General features: G+C 37.0%; 1 protein-coding gene across 2 annotated transcripts in view; it reads left to right on the top strand.

The window, feature by feature from the left end:
* LOC136886804 (uncharacterized) overlaps nt 1-22,787 on the top strand; it is a 225,199-nt gene that overhangs the window by 115,192 nt on the left and 87,220 nt on the right. For both annotated transcript variants that reach the window (XM_067159633.2, XM_067159623.2), the window contains exon 4: nt 19,262-19,378. In XM_067159633.2, the coding sequence (XP_067015734.2) occupies nt 19,262-19,378 (117 nt within the window). The remainder of the gene's footprint in view (nt 1-19,261; nt 19,379-22,787) is intronic.

Genomic DNA, 22,787 nt, shown 5'->3' with positions numbered 1-22,787 from the left:
GGAAAGCTGTTGTTGTGAACCAGATATGTGATGGGTACCCATTTTATAAGTATTTGAGGGTCGCTATTTCCATTAAAATGTAAATATATTAAATTGCATGCAAATGAGGTAGACTGAGAGTAGGATTTTTGCAGTTTCAAAGGGATGAAATAGTTACTTACTAGGATTTTAGATTGATTTTCTTCACAGTTAGATGACTGTATTTTATTTTCATTTTTATTACGGGATAGATTGCATGTTGTTTAAGACTCCCTAGTTAAAATGAGTGTGAAGCAGGGTAATTGTGTAAAAGGGATTTAAGATTCAAATAGGCTCACTCCAGTTTACCATCAGTTATATCCAGTATGAATCTTCAGGAAAATTCTGAGATTTTAACTTTCGCTTCACATCAGTGTCAGATATTCCTCCTATGTGAATTAAGGTTGCTGAAACAAGAAGAGGACGAGATGGCAGTGGGGTGTGACGGTCAATGTGTATTATTTAGATCGCAAGTGTCGATGTGTATTTTGCCCCAATTGATAGAATACCTTCTTCTGTAACTTGCCGGTATTCATAAGTACCTGATTTACGAAAGTGTGAATTTTTCCCCAGTGATTTGAATAATATATGCGATGGAGACATTCCGTGCTGTGAATATGAATAGGGCTAGATTATGGCTGATTCATGTTAATGGTGTTAATGGCATATTGGGAAATAAATGGGAATGAATGAAGCAACAAAGATATTGATCGCAAGCCAGACCGTGTGTGTCCCGTTAGCTTGAAAGCGAGAGTGGTTGGACCAGACTCTCAGCTGGCCTGCGAAAGCTATTTAGTACGAGGCCGGAGCGCCTGAGGAAGGGAATGCTTGCTACTGCATTTAAAGGACTCATTTCCAAGGCCCGCTTTTCTCTCCGATAACAGCTTTTACTTGGAATCATTTATAGAGTAACATCGTTGGGTAGATATGTAGTTGTAGATGAGAGAACTCCCACCATTCTTTCTCATAAATTATACCATTCAGGGGTTTCAGTTGGAACGTCACACGCCCATGCTGTCAAAAGGGACCTGGGTTCTTTAACAGGCAGTACCAGTGGAAGCTATATCCGCTGTTACCTACTGTGGATTGATTATACTGTCTGTCATCTGTTATATGAATCTGAAGTGTATTATTTGTTTGTCATTTATTTTTCAGGAGTGGTATTTCTCATTATTGTAAGGGTCTTTGGTTCGCTAAAATGTATTTTTAGGGAACGACGTCGTTTCGAATGTCCAATTGTACAGTAGTGTTTCGGTGACATCCCAATGGAAGATGTGTTATGTAAATATTTATTCATTCATGAGATAGTCAGATAGAATTTTTAAATAAATATGACGAAGTGACTTTCATGTACTTTAAAATGTGCTCATCATTAAATTTGTCAAAAACCTCAGTTAACTTGAGATTGTAACAACACGATTTGTCATTTGATTATGTAAATGAATGATTTAAATTACATAAAAATACGCAAGATATGCCTTCATCTAATTATTTGTTTGTACAGGGATGCGTGTGAAGTGATAAGTGTTTAAATGATTAAATTTTCTAAGCAAAATGCGTTTATAGCGATAAGACTATACAGGCATCAATGCCTCAAGAAAATTATAGTGTATATTATTCATGTGTTGATGTTGTGGCATATCTGTGCAGAGATCAGATCATGTGCTTTATTAGCAATTAAATTGTCATTGAAAAAAGAATTGAATTCATTCTTCTCATTGCTAGTTTGTTAGTACTCCTCTCATTACTATAGAGTATTAGATTATTGCCTCTTGAGGACAAACCACGTACCTGTATGTTCTATCCACTTAGCTAGCGCTGTATTATTCTAGTAGGGGAGATAGGACTTCAATGCCGTGCTTTGTTGAAGATGTCAAGTTACAGGATTGTCTTAACCTAATGATGTACCAGTGCCACGAAAAGGGTACATTATGTATCACAGACATAAGGGCTTTAAAATGCGCAGTCGTGTTTCCCATAATAAGTGCCGTTTGGTAGATATTAACAAAATTGTAAGGAAACGTTGTGAATTCCAATAACAACTAGTATTAGAACATAGGCCTACCTCTTTCTTGGCGAAGTAATTAATTATTTGGAATGAAACATCTCTTTCACCAAAGCGAGAAGTTGGATACGTACAATTTAAGTAAACATTTACTTTCTTAAATCACACAAACGAGCATTCGGTAATACCAAACACGAGTTAAAGTCATATCTTATTTTAAAAGACACGGTTCACAACAATTACCTCTAAGGATCTGCATTCCCAGACAATAAACAAAAGAACACCGAGAAAAAAAAAAGGAAGAAAAAAAGACGATATATGAAAGATGAGAGGTTGCCATAGTTACAAGATCGTTAAATGTATCCAACAATGAAAAAGGTAAAATGGAGAGCAAATCTTTAAAATAACCAATCAAACCGGCATGTAAGCTGAGAACACAAGCACATAAAAATAAAAATAAGGGTGGTGTTAAAAAGACACCTGTGAGATACAGAAAAATAACATATATTCATCAAACAAATACATCCACGCCAACTCACACACGCATGGTGTAGAGAGCAAATATGTGCAGGATAAAAATGAATATACTATCAAGACATGTAACGAGATAACTCGTACTGCATGATAAATAAGATCACTGGCCCACGAGCTTGATTAAAACTTACCAGGTCGTAACCCGAGGATCGCCGCATAATAGATAGGCTCATCCAGTAACGATCATGACCTTTATCCAGTATCCACGCTAGGTGACATATTCATATTGCCTCTCCTAGGGCGAACATGAATGACACAACATTAGCGTTAACACAACATTAACACCAACACAAGCTCAGCCAGTCATAACCATGAAGAAAACATAGTGTAGTGTCTCAATTCAGAACAACAGGCAAACACACATCATTCACGCAGAGCTATTTTCCATTCCCACATATTGAATAATATGTACGAAAAACAAACGCACACAAGAGAAACCAACAAACCGTACAGCACATGAAAATTTAAAAACCTGTAGGACAGGGTCTCAGTACACAAGATCAGCATGACTACGGCAAACCAAAAATCGAAATAAATATCTTACAACCCGAAGAATAGAACCAGCAGATTCTATATTATCAAATTCATTGACTCTGAGCAGAGAGTCGCGTAGGGTGGACGATAAATCCATTTGATAAACCACACAAAGTCTAGTGCAATCATTTTATAACTTAACGTTTCCATCTTCCTCGCATCAGACAAGATAAAGATATGTCATGCTTGGGAATTTAACAAATTGATACTATACCAGGAAAAATTGATTTCGAAGAGCATGAGGTTGTTCTGAGGGGTGCCTAGTCCTTAGGAGAAGGTGCAGAGAGGGAGGATCGCAAGCCGAAGTAATAGATGTTATAACTTTCCTCCATTTATTCAATCTATGAAAGGTTACCCTATTATATCGCTGAATTGTAGTGATCATTAACATTTATTGGAAAATATACCCTAATTCCAACAATAAAATATTTTTTAGAAATTGTTAATCGTATAAAATCCAACTGAATAATGTTCTCTTCAATTAGTTATGTCCATCATGACTTTCTTGGTGTAAATACAGTAATAATAAACCATGTTGTGAGTAAGTAAGAAATCCTAAAGTCCTTTCTATTATCACTTGTTATTTCAGAGTATGTTTTCTACATAAATTAATTGAAGTAAATTTTGTAATTCCTTCTTGTGAACAGATCAAACTATTTGTACTCAAATATAAAACAATTGAAATTAAATCCGATCTTCTGGTATAAAGTTCTAAGTATTGTCCTATTTTACGTAACTTATTCACTGAATTGAAATTCTAAAGTTCCAACTTGTGAGAACATATGATATTACGAGAGCACACTTTCTTCTGAAAATCTGTCTTTTAAGTATTGTAAAGCATTATTTTTTCAAGTTTATGAAAATATTAAGTATTTAAGCTTTTGAATTTAGTTAATTTTTTTGTCAGCAATGACACTGTCTATAAGAGTTTTGTTGAAAGTCAGAATTATGTTTCTGAATGAAAAGACACTTATATCACCTGAAATATCTTTTCTTGTTGAGCTTGAACTGTTGAATACTGCTCTGCAAGCAGCAGTCTGAAACTCAGCTAACAGCAAACACCACGATATTCCATAGTACCACGTTTCAGGAACCATCCCCCGTAGTACCAAGTCCACATTCCGCGTTGATCTGCATCAAATCTACGTCGTCCTCTGTGACCTCGAGTCAGGATTTCTCACGTTAATAAAAGAGTGGCTTTAACACAAGAAAGTCCATCTGACTAGGCCACTGATTGTGTCCTATGTTGAAACGTGCACTATTTGATTTGTGCTGTTAGAACTGATTATAACTGTCTCAGAAATAATCACCAGTAGATGAGAAATGTGTCGAAGCACTGTTTCTTGTGAAATAGATGTTGATTCCCATAGGGAATCTGAAATATTTGTCCCGAATGAGTAAATTTATAATACCAATATAAATGGTCCGTTATTGGACATTATAAATTTTCCAGCTAACTCATTCTTGGTTGCCAGCGTTTTGCCCTCGTGTGCTAGGGTGAGCTCATCAGTTGGTACCTATCACATCTACCAATACGCTGCATAGTGCATACCGTGGAGGCCACTGTGTAGGCTAATTGGTGCCACTGGCAGTGCCAGTGCACTAAGAGACTTTGTCTCATTACCAAAAATTGATGCCTGCTTGGCCATCAGATGATATAGATGTTGATTCCCATAGGGAATCTGAAATATTTGTCTTGAATGATTAAATTTATAATACCAATATAAATGGTCCGTTATTGGACATTATAAATTTTCCAGCTAACTCATTCTTGGTTGCCAGCGTTTCGCCCTCGTGTACTAGGGTGGGCTCATCAGTTGGTACCTAACACACCTACCAATATGCTGGCTAGTGCATACTGTGGAGGCCACTGTGTAGGCTGATTGGAGCCACCGGCAGTGCCAATGCACTAAGAGACTTTGTCTCATTACCAAAAATTGATGCCTGCTTGGCCATCAGCTGGAAAATTTATAATGTCCAATAACAGACCATTTATACTGGTATAATAAATTTACTCATTCGGGACAAATATTTCAGATCCCCTATGGGAATCAAAATCTATTTCATCTGATGGCCAAGCAGGCAAAAATGACAATGCTCTAAATATGAATGGAATTTTTCAACGCCAAGGACAACAACTAAACATTCCTTTTCATATGTGAAATACTTAACTTCAGAATCGAGCAACCTCTTACTGAAATATGCGATTGGGGCCAGACTGTTATCTTCAAGTTTCTGATTTAACACAGCAGAGGCAGCAATATCACTGGCATTGCACTGACGAACACAATCGCCGTTGAAGTCAGGGCAGTGCAACATGGGAGCTTGGCAGAGGGCGTCTTTGAGCTTACAGCACGTTCTTAATTCAGAATTGCTCGGTGGGCAATAATTCCATTGTGGAGATTTATCTCCCATATGCAGTTATCAGACTGTGCCTCTTATAAGGGCTTCTGATAAGTTCACCTGCATACACCCCAGCGTCAGTGTGTAGGGTCTGACACATCGCACTCCAAGTCTAGTGTCAGACCTAAGATGAAACGCTGGTTAATAGAGCAAACGCCTGAAAAGCCTTACATCTGATATGTTTGACATTTTTGACATGCTCTATTGGTGAAAAATATCGAATTCCCTCCATGGGAATTTAGAATTTTCCAGCCGTCCAAATATGCAAACAGACAAGAGAATTTCAGATCTCCAAAAACGGAGTCGAGAATGCGACTTAGCGTCTGACCACCTACTAAAATGCCCATGAGTACTTTATTAACCCTAGAACTGCTGCAGGTTTATCTGTCAAATGTTGCAGTTATTTTCCTCAATATACACTATGAAAATAAAATTATGCCTGTAAACTCATTTTAATTCCAATAAATCCATATTATACACCAATAGAAAGCTGAAAGATTGATCTACATGAAGATGTCAGAAATAATTTAAAAAATTGTCACGATTTCTGACTGTCGATATACACAATTATTAATTTTTTTGAACAAAGGGAATTGTCGAAATATTTTGCTTTAGGAAAATGATTTGTGATAGATAATTTATTCATGAAACCTGATATTTTGAAATAGACAGGTATGTTCTTACATTTTCCCCACACAATTCTTCACTTTTCATTTCAAAATCTGAGTAAAACACATTTTTTTTTCAAAATAGATTTTGAGTTCTTTTCATGAATTTTGAACCTACAGCTTATCTTAGTTTTTTTGGGGCAGTTTCTTTATTCTTTTATGATGCGATCAAAATATTTATAACAATATACACAAATATCAACAGTTTACACTTATACCTTCACTGGTTTCTTAAAATATTGATGTTCTGCCAATAATACTATAACCTGCACTGATTTGAACATCATCCCGGTTATCGGAATTTTCCATTACTTCTGAGGCACCTCGTATTTTGCTGTCACTTTCACTACTTTCAGGAATAATTTCCTCGTCGGAATGAGCACAATAATCGCTGTCACCATGATTACTGTCACTAAGATCTTTGGAAATCAAGTGCTCGATTTCAGAATAGTCAACAAAGCGGGCTGCCGTTTTGATTCTTTTTTTTTTTTTTGCTAGGGGCTTTGCGTCGCACCGACACAGATAGGTCTTATGGCGACGATGGGATAGGAAAGGCCTAGGAGTTGGAAGGAAGCGGCCGTGGCCTTAATTAAGGTACAGCCCCAGCATTTGCCTGGTGTGAAAATGGGAAACCACGGAAAACCATCTTCAGGGCTGCCGATAGTGGGATTCGAACCTACTATCTCCCGGATGCAAGCTCACAGCCGCGCGCCTCAACGCGCACAGCCAACTCGCCCGGTCGTTTTGATTCTAAGAACATATAAAAGTACTTTCAGTTCTATAGCTAAATAAACTTCTCCATACTGTTGCTTGTTTTTCAAATACTTTCAGAAGTGAAGATAAAAGTATCGGTATTTAACTGGTATCTACATTAGCGAAATCTGGCGTCCAGTTATAAATCTATGGCAGAAGAAAGGTACCGTCTGTCAGAAAGACAATTGCACTTGACGAAACAGTGCACAGTCTTCCAGAAAGACGGTCCGCAGTTCTAGGGTTAAATTGATATAGGCCAAAAGGAGTGACAAAAGCCATGAGTTCACGGCAACTAGGGTGGAGTGTATCTGAAAAATAGGCGGAATTGAAGTCAAAAACAGAGAAGAACTGGGCTTTTCCGAAAGACTGTAGAGCAGATTCGATGATGGGAAGAAGAAAACTGTCAAATACAAGATGACGATTTAAAGACTTATAATCAACCACAAGACGGGGTTGACCATCTTTCTTATGGATCAGGAAAGTGGGACTGCTAAAAGAGGATTTTGATGGGCGTTTGACACCCTTTTCTAACAGTTCATTGATACAATTTCTCATGGCAGCGAGTTTGGGTGGAGAACAACTGATAGGAGAATGTCTGACAGATGTACGGTCTTTCTATTCTATGCAATAAGAGAACTTTGGCACACCCCACTTCGCTGTAAGCACATCAGGAAACTCTTTAAGAAGACTGTTGAGTACGAAGGCTTGATTGTCAGATAGATCAGACCGATCAATAAGGGGATTGTAATTTGATAGAAGACATAATGGTTTATTTCTGGAAGGATTTTCAAATGCGAATTTTTCATTGGATCTAAAACAAAAGGCAAAGGTCCGGCTGATGAAATCAATAGATAACCTGGTGGCTAACATAAAATCAGAACCAAGGATGAGAGGAACAGTCAACTCTGGGGCAACATTGAAACCAGTCCCAGGAGAATTTATGAATTTTCATGTAAATTCTGACACATTTTACAGGGCATACGCGATGGCCATCAGCTGATATGTAAGTGGCGGGACAATCGCAGTCTCGAAGATCCTTTAAATTCATTCCCTCTACCAAAGACTGATTTATGAAAGAACCACTAGATCCAGTGTTGAGTAGGGTGTATATTGAACGTAAACCAGAAATAACTTTGGCCCAGGGCAAGGCGGAAGAGAGTCCACAAATTTTGCAATCTGAAAAGTTTCTGGGCACCAACGGCGGGCTGTTACATTGGTGCAAAGTCAGTTTCCCCGATTTTCATTACATTGTGGACAGATATTTCGGAACACACCAGTTAGGTTGCATTGGCTGCATTTTATAGAGGACTTTTGAGTTACAGTGCCTAAAGACACCTTTTTCCACAGTTCCAACACTTGACAGCATTTGTCGTTTTATGGTGAGATACATTCGGATTTAGAAGAGCACCAGCTACACGATCAGAAGAGCGAGGGGGCTCGAAGTGGTCAGAAATTTTATCGGCGCATGGCGTACGGGTGGGTGACTTTGCGAAAGAGACAGATTTAGATACAAAGCGGCAAGTGTTGTCAGGGAAAGAACAATTGGTAGGGGGAGGAGGGGGGGCTGGTAGAGTTTGTTTAGTTGAAGAGTCGACTCATATTCATGACCTAGATTGACTATATCATTTATACAATTTATCTCGAACCTTTATAATGAAGAGCTTATACCTAGGGGCTAAATTACGATAGAAGGTATTGAAAACTTCCGCTTTGTGAACACTAACATGCAGGCGATTGAACAGAGTAAGAATACCAATTGCATATTCGTCAATGGGTTCTTCCGGACTTTGCATTCTCCTAAGTATTTCCTGTTTTAAGATAAAATCCATGTCAGATAGGCTGAACCTACATAATCTTAAGCTTTCTCGCGGAGTCAGACCAACATTAAATTTTATATTTATTAAAACGAAACCATTAACTAGCACATTCTTCTAACATACCAGGAATAATGGGAATAAATAAATCTAGGGGCATAGAGGTACATGCTGCAATATCTTCCACTTTCTCTAAGAATTCTATGACAGATAGACACTTTTATTCGCCTGAAAATTTTAGGTTCCATTTCCGAATGATGTCTAAAGCAGAGCTAAACTGAGATGGCCTACTCGTAACTGGGAGGGAGGTTTGATTAACAACATTCATGTTCGCCTCAGGGATAAGTTCATTACGACGGACGCTTTCTACAGTATCAACGTTGCTACGATTTGCACTAGAGAGAGTGGAAGCACAATCATTTAACACATCTGTATTTTTATGCGAATTAACACGGAGTATTATTGGGCACATAATCACTTTCACTCTCTCCATTGTTTACAGATATAATGAGTGGACAGTATAAGGTATTTCATAAAACAATAGCAAAATCGAAATGAATACACAGAGATTATGAGCAAGATGTAACAAGATACATATTGTGAGGTGATGTTGACTAAAATTATAATGGAGGCGAAGTGTAGACACCAAGTAAAAAAAAGAGAGAGAGAGAGAGAAAAGGGTCTGAGTTAGAGAAAAAACGAATCCAGCTCTGCTTCAGTGAAAGTCAACGTTTCATTGAAACATTCCGACCGAGAACCACGCCTCTGCATACCAATAAATGTGCCCCTCACCGCACACACGCCTACCTACTAACACAAATACTTACTTTGTGGACTGGTCGGAACAGGATAAAACAACCCGGAGTTGGACTCGTACCTCATCAATCAATGATAGGAAGCAGAAATGTGATAACCTGCACCCCCAAATAAAAGAATGGGGTCAAAACCATAAATTTATCAACACAAGTAGGAAATCAAATAATCAAACAAAAATTAAGAGGGGATACAGAAAAGAGATTACGTATCATAGACGTAAGAGCTTTAAAACGCGCAGTTGTGTTTCCCATAATAAGTGCCGTTTGGTAGATATTAACAAACTTGTAAGGAAACGTTCTGAATTGCAATGACAACTATTATTAGAACATACCTCATTCTTGGCGAAGTAAATAATTATTTGGAACAAAGCATCTCTTTCACCAAAGCGAGAAGTTGGATATGTACAATTTAAGCAAACATTTACTTTCTTAAATCACACAAACGAGCATTCAGTAATACCAGACACGAGTTCAAGTCGTATCTTATTTTGAAAGATGCGGTTCACAACAATCACCTCTAAGGATCTGCATCCCCAGATAATAAACAAAAGAACACTGAGGGAGAAAAAAAAAAAAAAAAAAAAAAAAAAAAAGACGATATATGAAAGATGAGAGGTTACCATAGTTACAAGATCGTTAAATGTATCCAGCAATGAAAAAGGTAAAATGGAGAGCAAATCTTTAAAATAACCAATCAAACTGACGTGTTAAGACGAGAACACAAGCAAATAAAAATAATGGTAATGTTAAATAGACACCTGTGAGATACGGAAAAATAACATATGTTCAAACAAATACATCCACGCCAACTCACTCACGCATGGTGTAGAGACCAAATGTGTGCAGGAAAAAAGTGAATATTACTATTAAGACACGTTACGACAAAACTCGTACTGCATGATAAATAAGATCACTGGCCCATGAACTTCATTAAAACTTACGAGGACCGAGCTCGATAGCTGCAGTCGCTTAAGTGCAGCCAGTATCCAGTATTCGGCAGATAGTGGGTTCGAATCCCACTGTCGGCAGCCCTGAATTTGGTTTTCCATGGTTTCCCATTTTCACACCAGGCAAATGCTGGGGCTGTACCTTAATTAAGGCCACGGCCGCTTCCTTCCTACTCCTAGCCCTTTCCTATCCCATCGTCACCAAAAGACCTATCTATGTCAGTGCGATGTAAAGCAAATAGCAAAAAAAATAAAAAATAAAAAGAAACCCAGGTCGTAACCCAAGGATCGCTGCATAATGGATAGGCTCGTCCAGTTACGATCATGACCTTTATCCAGTATCCACGCTAGGTGACATGTTCATATCGCCTTTCCTAGGGCGAACATGAATGACACGCCATTAGCGTTAACACAACACCATCACAAGCTCAGCCAGTCATAACCACAAAGAAAACATAGCGTAGGGTCTCAATTCAGAACAATAGGCAAAGACATATCATTCACACAGAGCTATTTTCCGTTCCCACATATTGGATAATATGAATGAATACAAGATTTATTGCTCCACTTTCTCAATGCTTAAAATAATTTAACGTTTATCAAAACATTACAATATGATAGTGTCAGGTACTAGTTTCGGTCCTTTTTTTGGACTATCATCAGCCTAGCCGAAATTACAAGCAAAAGACATAAACTAAATTAATATGGATGAACAAGAGGAGGGATGGTAGTGGAATGACATACAAGCAAAAACCTTATACATAAGTTACAATAAATATAACCAAAATATGTTAAAATTAACAGATGAATAAAATAATTGTGATGTCGCTTAAAATTTCTTGATGCCAAAGTCTTACATAACTCGTGTTGCACATTTAAATTCAAGTGAAGTCTTAAGTTTCTGGAAAGTTCTGAGAGCAAGTTTCACGATGGCGCAGTGGGAATTGTCCAAAATGACCAATATAGACTTGACGAATTGAGAAAGCTGGACTTGTTCTATGTAGCATAAACAAATGCTGTGTTTAAAGGAAGTCTCAATTCAGTCGGAACCCAAAGAACCTGAAGAACAAAATTAGAATTAACTCGAAAAATCTGATAGAGAAGTACAAAGGGAGTACTCACTTTGCGCTTGTTTGGAACAAGCTGCTGGAAGGAGTGCAACAGACAGAGTGAGCGTCATGCAGCGTAGATCAGCAAGAGAGGAGAAGGGATGCGGAGGGGAAGGATGACGTAAGTGTGGAAGGAGACGGGAGGGAGGGAAGGGGAAATGGTTCAGGACGGGTTAGGAGAGAGGGAAGTTAATGGAATTTGCGGTAGAAGGGGACCCTTAATTGATTTAAAGAAAGGTTTATGAACAGTTGATTTGTTATTCCTATAATAGGAAATGAAAAGATCGAATAAAATGTTTGGTTTCTCGGTAATTTCGTTAAGATTGTAGTTGGCATTGAAATATTGATCCAAATGTATATAAAAGCTCTCAATTATGTTGAGTAGAGGTCCCTTTTTAACTATTTCGAGTATGTCCATGTCTGTTTCAATGTTCGTGAAACTATGGTTATAATCAACCATATGTTGGCCGATGGCTGAAAATTTGTTGTATTTAGCTGCGTTAAAATGCTCGGAGTATCTGATATTGAAACTCCTACCGGTCTGCCCTATGTAAGAAATATTTGAACATGTATTACACCTGATTCTGTAGACACCTGATTTTGAGTATCTGTTCATTTGATTAATATGTGAAGTGTTATGTAAGATTTGCATGTTGTTGTTGCTGGTTTTGAAGGCTATGTTCATGCCTTTTTTCTTTAAAACATTAGTAATTATGAGAATTCCATTGACATAGGTAAAAGTGGAGACAGAGTCGTGTTTAGATTGTTCTTTTTTAAGTGTGTTCTTAGGTCGGAATTTGTGTTTACTAATGATATTTTCTATGAATTGATTATTATAGCCGTTGAATCTAGCAATGTGACGGATAGTATTCAGTTCCGTGTGAAAATCTTTTTTGTTCATGGGTACGTTAAATGCTCTATGTATGAGACTATTATAAGTTGCTTTTTTATGGGGGAAGGGATGAAATGAATCTTGTCGGATTGTGACGGCCGATTGGGTGGGTTTTCTATATATCTTGTAGGTTAAAGATTCCTGTTGTCTAGTAATGGTGAGATCCAAAAAATTGAATTTTTGATCTACTTCTGACTCCAAAGTGAACTTAATGTAAGGATCAATGTTATTTAATGTTTGAAGTGTAGTATTAGCATCTTGCAGGTTCTCGTTAATAACTACAAGGACATCGTCGATGTATCTAGCCCAAAAGAGGATGTTATCAAATTTATTGTTGATTTTTGTATTCTTGGGAAAATTTAGATAGATTTCCGCGAGAATCCCGGAGGCCGGTGAACCCATTGCTAGACCGTTTTGTTGGTAAATAGTACCATTAAACATTAAAAAGTTGTTAACTACCAATTTAAGCGGTGTAATAAAATCTTGGATTTCCGGTTTACTTAGGTGACCTTTTTTTTGTAGATTATTTTTGATAATGGGAATTAGTTTAGAAATTGGTATACTGGGGTACATATTAACAATGTGGAAAGAATGGAGTGAATAGTCAGGTCGCATATTGAAGTTATTAAGTTTGTCTATTAATTCGAAGGAGTTTCTAACAGACTTCTTAGATGAAAAAAGGTCGACTTTGGACCGAGTCCCCTTTATAAAACTACGCAATTTATCCAAACGTTTCTAAGTAAAAATTGCCGTTTTTCATCTTAGAAGTCTGTTAGAAACTCCTTCGAATTAATAGACAAACTTAATAACTTCAATATGCGACCTGACTATTCACTCCATTCTTTCGACATTGTTAATATGTACCCCAGTATACCAATTTCTAAACTAATTCCCATTATCAAAAATAATCTACAAAAAAACGGTCACCTAAGTAAACTGGAAATCCAAGATTTTATTACACTGCTTAAATGGGTAGTTAACAACTTTTTAACGTTTAATGGTACTATTTACCAACAAAATGGTCTAGCAATGGATTCACCGGCCTCCGGGATTCTCGCGGAAATCTATCTAGATTTTCTCGAGAATACAAAAATCAACAATAAATTTGATAACATCCTCTTTTGGGCTAGATACGTCGACGATGTCCTTGTAGTTATTAACAAGAACCTGCAAGATGCTAATACTATACTTCAAACATTAAATAACATTGATCCTTACATTAAGTTCACTTTGGAGTCAGAAGTAGATCAAAAATTCAATTTTTTGGATCTCACCATTACTAGACAACAGGAATCTTTAACCTACAAGATATATAGAAAACCCACCCAATCGGCCGTCACAATCCGACAAGATTCATTTCATCCCTTCCCCCATAAAAAAGCAACTTATAATAGTCTCATACATAGAGCATTTAACGTACCCATGAACAAAAAAGATTTTCACACGGAACTGAATACTATCCGTCACATCGCTAGATTCAACGGCTATAATAATCAATTCATAGAAAATATCATTAGTAAACACAAATTCCGACCTAAGACCACACTTAAAAAAGAACTATCTAAACACGACTCTGTCTCCACTTTTACCTATGTCAATGGAATTCACATAATTACTAATGTTTTAAAGAAGAAAGGCATGAAAATAGTCTTCAAAACCAGCAACAACAACATGCAAATCTTACATAACACTTCACATATTAATCAAATAAACAGATACTCAAAATCAGGTGTCTACAGAATCAGACGTAATACATGTTCAAATATTTCTTACATAGGGCAGACCGGTAGGAGTTTCAATATCAGATACTCCGAGCATTTTAACGCAGCTAAATACAACAAATTTTCAGCCATCGGCCAACATATGGTTGATTATAACCATAGTTTCACGAACATTGAAACAGACATGGACATACTCGAAATAGTTAAAAAGGGACCTCTACTCAACATAATTGAGAGCTTTTACATACATTTGGATCAATATTTCAATGCCAACTACAATCTTAACGAAATTACCGAGAAACCCAACATTTTATTCGATCTTTTCATTTCCTATTATAGGAATAACAAATCAACTGTTCATCAACCTTTCTTTAAATCAATTAAGGGTCCCCTTCCTCCGCAAATTCCATTAGCTTCCCTCTCTCCTAACCCGTCCTGAACCATTTCCCCTTCCCTCCCTCCCGTCTCCTTCCACACTTACGTCATCCTTCCCCTCTGCATCCCTTCTCCTCTCTTGCTGATCTACGCTGCATGACGCTCACTCTGTCTGTTGCACTCCTTCCAGCAGCTCGTTCCAAACAAGCGCAAGGTGAGTACTTCCTTTGTACTTCTCTATCAGATTTTTCGAGTTAATTCTAATTTTGTTCTTCAGGTTCTTTGGGTTCCGACTGAATTGAGACTTCCTTTAAACACAGCATTTGTTTATGCTACATAGAACAAGTCCAGCTTTCTCAATTCGTCAAGTCTATATTGGTCATATTGGACAATTCCCACTGCGCCATCGTGAAACTTGCTCTCAGAATTTCCCAGAAACTTAAGACTTCACTTGAATTTAAATGTGCAACACGAGTTATGTAAAACTTTGGCATCAAGAAATTTTAAGCGACATCACAATTATTTTATTCATCTGTTAATTTTAACATATTTTGGTTATATTTATTGTAACTTATGTATAAGGTTTTTACTTGTATGTCATTCCACTACCATCCATCCTCTTGTTCATCCATATTAATTTAGTTTATGTCTTTTGCTTGTAATTTCGGCTAGGCTGATGATGGTCCAAAAAATGGACCGAAACTAGTACCTGACACTATCATATTGTAATGTTTTGATAAACATTAAATGATTTTAAGTATTGAAGGTGGAGCAATAAATCTTGTATTCATTTTAAGTTAAGTCTTAACTCAATACGGAACCCAACCATGAAGTTTATTACTTTAAATTGGATAATATGTACGAAAAACAAATGCACACAAGAGAAACCAACAAAACCTACAGTAAATGAAAATTTAAAAAACTGTAGAACAGAGTCTCAGTACACGAGATCAGCATAACTACAGCAAACCAAAAATCAAAATAAATACCTTACATCCTAAAGAATAGAACCAGCAGATTCTATATAATCAAATTAATTGACTCTGAGCAGAGTTTCACGTAGGGTGGATGATAAATCCACTTGATAAACCACACAAAGTCTAGTGCAATCATTTTGTAGCTTAACGTTTCCACCTTCTTCGCATCAGACGTTGTTGTCTCTCCCAGAATGGTGCAACACAAAGACAAACTTGGTGTGGCACAGTATGCACGGGAGGAATTTCTTTGAATTTCCACACTTTTATTTAACTATCTCCTTAATTTTTCCATTTAACCCAGTCACATTTTTTTTTCCTATCACAACTGTATGATCTCCATCGAATGCTTCTCCTGCTAGAGCTGTTACATCCATCAACTGCCTGATCCTTTTCACCAGAAAGTAATGAGTTACTGATTTTCTGTCTCCCCAGCCTGATATCGTAATTTTCCTGCTGTTTTTCTTCCGAAACCATGTGTTGCCCACAATCATTCCATTCCTTTCACAAAACTCATTTAGTTTTTTTCCTTCATTCCTTTTCCCATATGCATATGGTTCGATTATTTCTTTCTTTCCTTTCCTTTTCCTTTCCTGTCCCACCTGTGCATATGTCTTCCATTATAATTACTTCCACATCAGTCTCTCCTTTTCTACTTTCTCCAGGAATTCCTCAGTATTCTCTTTGTTCCCTGTTTGTGATACATTCACTTGTATGAAGTCCTTCATTTCATTCCTCATTCTCAGTTTAATTTTCATCATCCGATTTGAGGGGGTTCGCTAATGTACTCTACTATATCCACATACCCCTCCAGGCCCACTCCATTTTTTTTCATCTTGGCCACTACTCGAGTATAGTGTATATCCTGTTTTCATTGTCTTCCCTTCCATTTAAATTCACTCAACCCCATCATTTCTATACCCGCTTTCTTCATAAAATACACCACTTCTGCATTTCCTGTGAGGGTCATAAGGTTGATTATGCCCACCTTCATTATATTGGCTACTGGTCGCCCATTTTTCACAGTTCCCCAAGCACCCAAGGAACTGAGCATCACTTGTAGGTTATGCCGTTACCTTTTCCGAGGCAAGTTTAAAAGTACTATATTCATATTTAGGCTATTACTATGGTGAGCTCATCCCTCCCAGAGGCATTTTATATCTACTGCCAAGTGTTAGATCACTCCTCAAGAGTACAGATGCCTTTTGCAACCACTTCATTGAAGTACAGATGTTGACAGGAGAAAGCTTTTCAGTTTTATGTGCCGTTGGGATTGGGGTCTTTTTCTGCCATCTTAACCATTCACCATATTCTCCTTTCTGTTGAATTTATGTGTCATTTCCTACATAAAGGCTTCACCTGGCCTTCAAAGGGAAGACTCGTCTGCTTGTAGCCATTGGTTCCCACTTTTGAGTGTCAAGTTTGGTAATAGTTGCTTGACCCTCGGCCAGACAGTGGCAGGTAGCACCGTCTACTGTCACATATGGTAGCAGGATGATCATGATCTGATGACAGTTAAGAATAATAGTCGCCTGTGGCAGCTGATACTCATATCCGAGTATTCATATCTCCCAGTATTGGAATTCAGGGATGGAGATGCTTTTGATGGCTAAGGAGACCAATCCTGTGGCATGAAACATACAACCACATGGATTGCAACTTACAGACGGTGGAGTTTGTGGTTGAGCATGGCATTGTTTAGGCCTCTCACATTTTTCTGGTTTCTATCTATGATGTTCATACTCAAATTGTGCAACAGCAGCTGCAGTAGTTGTGTGCCAGCGAGTGCAGTACTTGGATCAATGTGAGTGCTCCTGAAGGTCGTCTTAATCTGATATTTATAGCACTTCAGAGGGGCACCATGGGATCTCGTGCCTATACTGATTTCACTATACAGAATTTTTTTGAGAAAGTCTGTCATTTTTCATGCTCTGGACATGCTCAATCCATCTGAGTTGGTGACCAACAATGGTAGGCTGTATACTGTTCATCTTTAACCTCTTTAGAACTGTTGTGTTTGGAATGTAGTCATCCCATTTGATGTTCATAATATATCTGAGCTTCTGTTCATGTAAGAATTCTAGTTTCCTCATATCACAGTGATATAGAGTCCAGTTTTCCCATCCATAGAGCAGATGCCTTTTGCAGCTTTGATGCACCATCAATTTTGTATATATTCTTGGATCATTATAGAGGGAGACCCGATGTGTAAAACGCTCGAAAGCTATATGGGCAGCATATATTCCCTTCTGTTCTGTTCTCCCCGTCCTTCTCCACTGAGCAATTACTAACCCAAAAAATACAGCTCAGTGTGTCATTGACCTAACCAATGACAAGAGTATTACTCTCCCTTTCATTTGATGCTAGAGTGGAAAGAAGTGAGGACTTCATTAAGAAAAGTTCCAGATTTTGATTGTTTAAGGATTTAACTTAATTTAAACATAATTGTTGATACATTTCTAAATATTTTCGAGTGTAATATGATGGAATATGATGATGTTATTTCAAGAAAATACCTTTAATTATATTTTTAAGTTGTTTATATTTTAGGTATAATTCTGTTATCATATGTTTTCTTTTTGAGGCAGTTTTTAAATTTATAGATTGTTTTGACAGGCTTAACATATAAATAAAAGAAGTGAATGAAGATGTGTAGATTTTTCTTGTCCTTTTGTGTTTTCATGTTTGCCCTTGTTTCCTTTTTCTTTTGTTCCGTTTTCCTGCACTGACCTACCATTTTGTTTATCCTATTATGTAATTCTTTTCTTGTTGCTGTCTCTATACATGACTTGATTCAACAGAAAGGAATGTATTTCATCCAAGTATCTTAAATTCATCCATGACTAAGCCAACTTTCAAATACTTCTGTAATTCTTTGTGTACAGAACTGATGTGGTTTTGAGGTGAAAAACTTGTTAAATGTATGGTTGTGTGGGTAAAGATTATGATGACATTGAAATTCAGTATTTGTTCTCATAGTTCAGCAAACTGGTCACAGAATTGTTTCTGTAGTACATTGCTCTGAAAAGACATTTGATATGATCATATTTGTTTAAGGGACAGTCTCATTCGTAAACTTTTTTGGAGTAATTGCAACTACAGTATTCCCCAATGTTTGTGGTTCTGGGACCCAATTATAATAAAGCATATCCAAACTTCACTAAAATATTCATGAACACTGTATTTGGGAATTTTCTGAGTCTCACCTAATTTCTAGGTTGTTAATTTAGCATCACTATCTTTATGAGTCTGTCCTCCATTGTTGAAACTCTTCCCAAGGTATCTGTGTGTTCTATGTTTAAATCCCCAGCTTTGAATTTAGTAAGCCACTCTGAACTGTTGATTTTCCAACAGAACCCTCTTGATACACTTGGAGAAAAGGAAGAAGAAAAAATGTGCTGATAGCCTTTTTCCAATTTTCCTCATTAAAATCTGCATTGTGGCTTGTATCGATCACAACCATTCATTTCTGTGTGGTGGTACAGTCAGATGTCTGCTTGATGGGGATTGTACCGTAATGCATAGTTTCATTCGGTACAACTATACACGACATGCTCGAACATTCATCTATCAAAATTACACTGAACTTTCATCGATGACCTGATAATTTCTTATTGGTTAGTCACTGAAATGGCATTACCTTTTATTCCTGACCTTGAATCATTTTATGATAATTTGTATTGCTCATTTTTCTTTCAGATGTTTTGGATAAGATTCACTTACAAGATTCTGTCAGTATAACTAATAAGTTGAATACAGTACGCCATATTGTGCCTACCAAGGATATCAAAGTCTGTCAAGATTCTTCAGAAGTTGGTAAGTTGTATAATTATTTTATTGTACAATTGTACTACAACTTGGATTTTTATCATAGTAACTAACAAAATGAACATCATATTTCATAACTCTTTATTTTTTTACATATACTGTATATTAATTACTTCATGCCACAACAAGAATAGTTTTAACTAGGGATGGGGAATGAGAGCCTAAGTCTCAAGAAGCTGGAAAACTTCTCAATTTTCTGCTCACAAGACACATTGAGAAGGGTAAGCACACTTCTGATGTCATACAGTACACTGAAAGCAGTAACACACTGTATTATCTCAGTCAATCAACCAAGTCAGGAGGTGGTTTGGTCTTCCATTCATAGCAAACAACGAAGAACTATGTGCAGATGGGAAGGAAGCTGCTAGGAGGTCTGATTTATCCCAATCAACCAACTTGGGGGAATAGCAAAATCTGTCGTTTCATTTGAGTCTAAGTTTTCTGTGGCCTTCTGCTCATAATTTATTGAATATGATATTTTTAGTGTACATTGATGGCTATCAGAAGAAAATCATAAGCCTGAGAGTCCCAGAAAATATAGTGCAATTAATATTTGTCCCAGGCGTATTAGTTTCAAAAGAAAAAATACATTGAGCATGATTGTATATTTGGAGAGCCATGAGACATTTCAAGATGGGCTGCATTTTAGGTTAAATTATGTTCTGCTCCTCTTAATTCATTTTTTTTTTCCTTTCCAAATACATACTTAACATTTTACAGTTAAATGCAAGGTTTTTATAAAATGGAAAACAAGAGAAAGCATAATTCAAAGATATAACAACATTCTATTTTTAATTAATTGCAGATAATATTTTGTCTGTTTATGAAGAGTTCATAAACTACGTTTTGTTATATTACTTTTTCTTTTCTGTGCTAATAAGCAGTTTTATTACAGAAAATCCAATATAAGGTACTCTGGCAAGAAATTCTAAAAATATGTAGGACACTTGTTACGACAGAAGCAATTGAGCTCCAGCATTTTAAGAACGTTTTTTGAATTTTATCATGCATTTTAACTTGACATATTCTGTAACCCGAATCACATTTTAATGTGTATTTGTGACCTTGTTTAGTTTGCTCATCTTACAAGTACTTTCGGCTGATGGTGTCCAAAAAGGAGGACTAAACATGTCCAAACACTTGTTAACTGCTAATTAAAGAAAAAAAATTAATATTGTAAAGGCGGAACCTTTGACTGTACCTTAAAACATACACTATTGACAATATGGGCTTTAAGCGTTATGAACTTCATGTTGATGGTCCGTATTGAACTGAGATAACATATAAATTATAAACAGGAGAGGTTTTCACCTATTCAATGCATAGTTATATTTACAATGTTATTTACATTACATGGGACTAGTTTTAACCCTATACGGGGTCATCATCAGCCATATTTAAACATACACAATATATGACAAAATCCTAAAACATGTTTCTAATCAGTAAGAACCTTATGAATATATAATTTACAATAAGATGTGTGGTTGAATTAGGCAAGGTGCTATGGCGCTCAAAGTGTTGCAAATGAAAGTGAAATATTGTGAGTGACATAAATTAGCAATATATGATACAAGTACAGTAAACACGCTAAAAAGTCTGAGTGTAAAAGTACAAATGAGATGTTCTGTGTTGTAGGTCAATTTGATTTTAGACACATGGTGTATCAGATGGAATTCAGTAGGTCCTGGTTATACATAACGGTTGTGGACCGAGTGCTATGGTACTAAGAATGAACACGATATAACATGACACACATAATAAAAATATACAAGTATGTACAATGTTTGAGTAACAAATGTGTAGATGATACTCTGTAGAAGAATCTATGAAGAGTTGATTTGTACACTGTATCAGCTTAAGCAGAAAATAGATACTTAGGGTGGTGTGCACCATCTTAGAGTAAATTACTCCGAAAGTAGTGTCTACTAAAGAAGTCCATACTACAGAAGTAAACTACTACAGTAGTTGTTTATTCCGGAAGTAACATTGGAGAGCTGAAGTACAATTTACTCTTGTAGTTACTACTATAAAAGTAGCGCTTGTTATTCGCGGAGTAGTGTTGTGGTTCACGTGTCTTCTTTAAAGAAATCTAAATGGATAAGGTTATGTGCGATAGGAAAATGAGGAAAAACGTAAGCGAAAAAGATAAATGCTTGTTAGTAGAAATAATAAAGATGTATGTGAAGGATAATAGAGTGTAAGAAACACGACGTAAAGATGCTGGATAAAAAAATAAATGCATGGAAAGCCGTGACAGAAGAATTCAGTGCTTTGAGTGATGGTAAACGCAGTGAAGAACAACTTAAATTCTGTGGAAGGACTTAAAAGCAAGGCTAAGAAGCCACGGGCACGCGGGAAAAAATCAAAATTGGTGTGTTTTGAACGTAACTCACTCACTTGATTAAATAATAACATTTATTACATTTAAGACACTTATATAACACATTATAAATACATAATACTGAGTATTGATGGGCAGATGCCCTCGATAACAGTCAGTCACATGTTCTCATCCTCTCGCACGAGACACCCAAGCATGACAGTCTCTCCTCCCCTTCCATCCACACCACTTCCGGCTGGGTGCTGAAGGGTGCTGCTATCTGTCCTAAAGTGGTAGCGAGTAACTAGGTGGTCTAGCCATAGCTAGGCCGGAACATGCTCCCCACCGTTGAATCACCATGATTCAACCGAATTAAATTGCCTGATATGCCCTCAAGAGAGCTCAGTTCAAATATCACACAGGCACTGACATACAGTAACCAAAATGAGTTGATCATTCAACAAAATGTACATATAAACATAGGCAAACAGAAACACAAGCAACAAAATATTTACACACTGTTAACAGAAGGTACTAAGTAGGTTGACTGTGTCCTCATCCATTATTATGCAATATGAATTAAGCACACTATAAGTTCTCAGTTCAAATCACGCACACACAACACCATAATTACACTCTGAAATGAACAAGAAAAAATATTCACATGAAACACATTATATTTTAGCCACAACGATCCTGTTTAGTTCTCAATAGGTAATGGAATTAACTTGTTAACAGGTCGTTTAAAAAGACCACTGGTTGTTCTGATGGTAGCCACTCGTGCAAGTCCATCCTTCCCAGGGTGAACAGTCTCCACCACAGCCAACTTCCAACAGAGAGGAGGAAGATTGTCCTCCTTCAGAAGAACAACTGTACCAGTAGCTAGGTTCTCCTTGGGACAGGTCCATTTTTTCCTCTGCTGCAGTGAGTTCAGGTAATCGGCAGACCACCTCTTCCACAACTGCTGCTGCATTGACTGGATACGCTGCCATCGAGACAATCTGTTGATGGGCAGGTCAGTAATGTCAGGCTCAGGGATGGTTGTAAGGGGGGCACCAATTAGGAAATGAGCAG

Source organism: Anabrus simplex, chromosome 1 (genome assembly GCF_040414725.1).
Source record: "Anabrus simplex isolate iqAnaSimp1 chromosome 1, ASM4041472v1, whole genome shotgun sequence".
NCBI classification, from domain to species: Eukaryota; Metazoa; Arthropoda; class Insecta; order Orthoptera; family Tettigoniidae; genus Anabrus; species Anabrus simplex.
The sequence above is the reverse complement of the archived record's forward strand: the minus strand, read 5'-3'. Positions and strand labels throughout refer to the sequence as shown.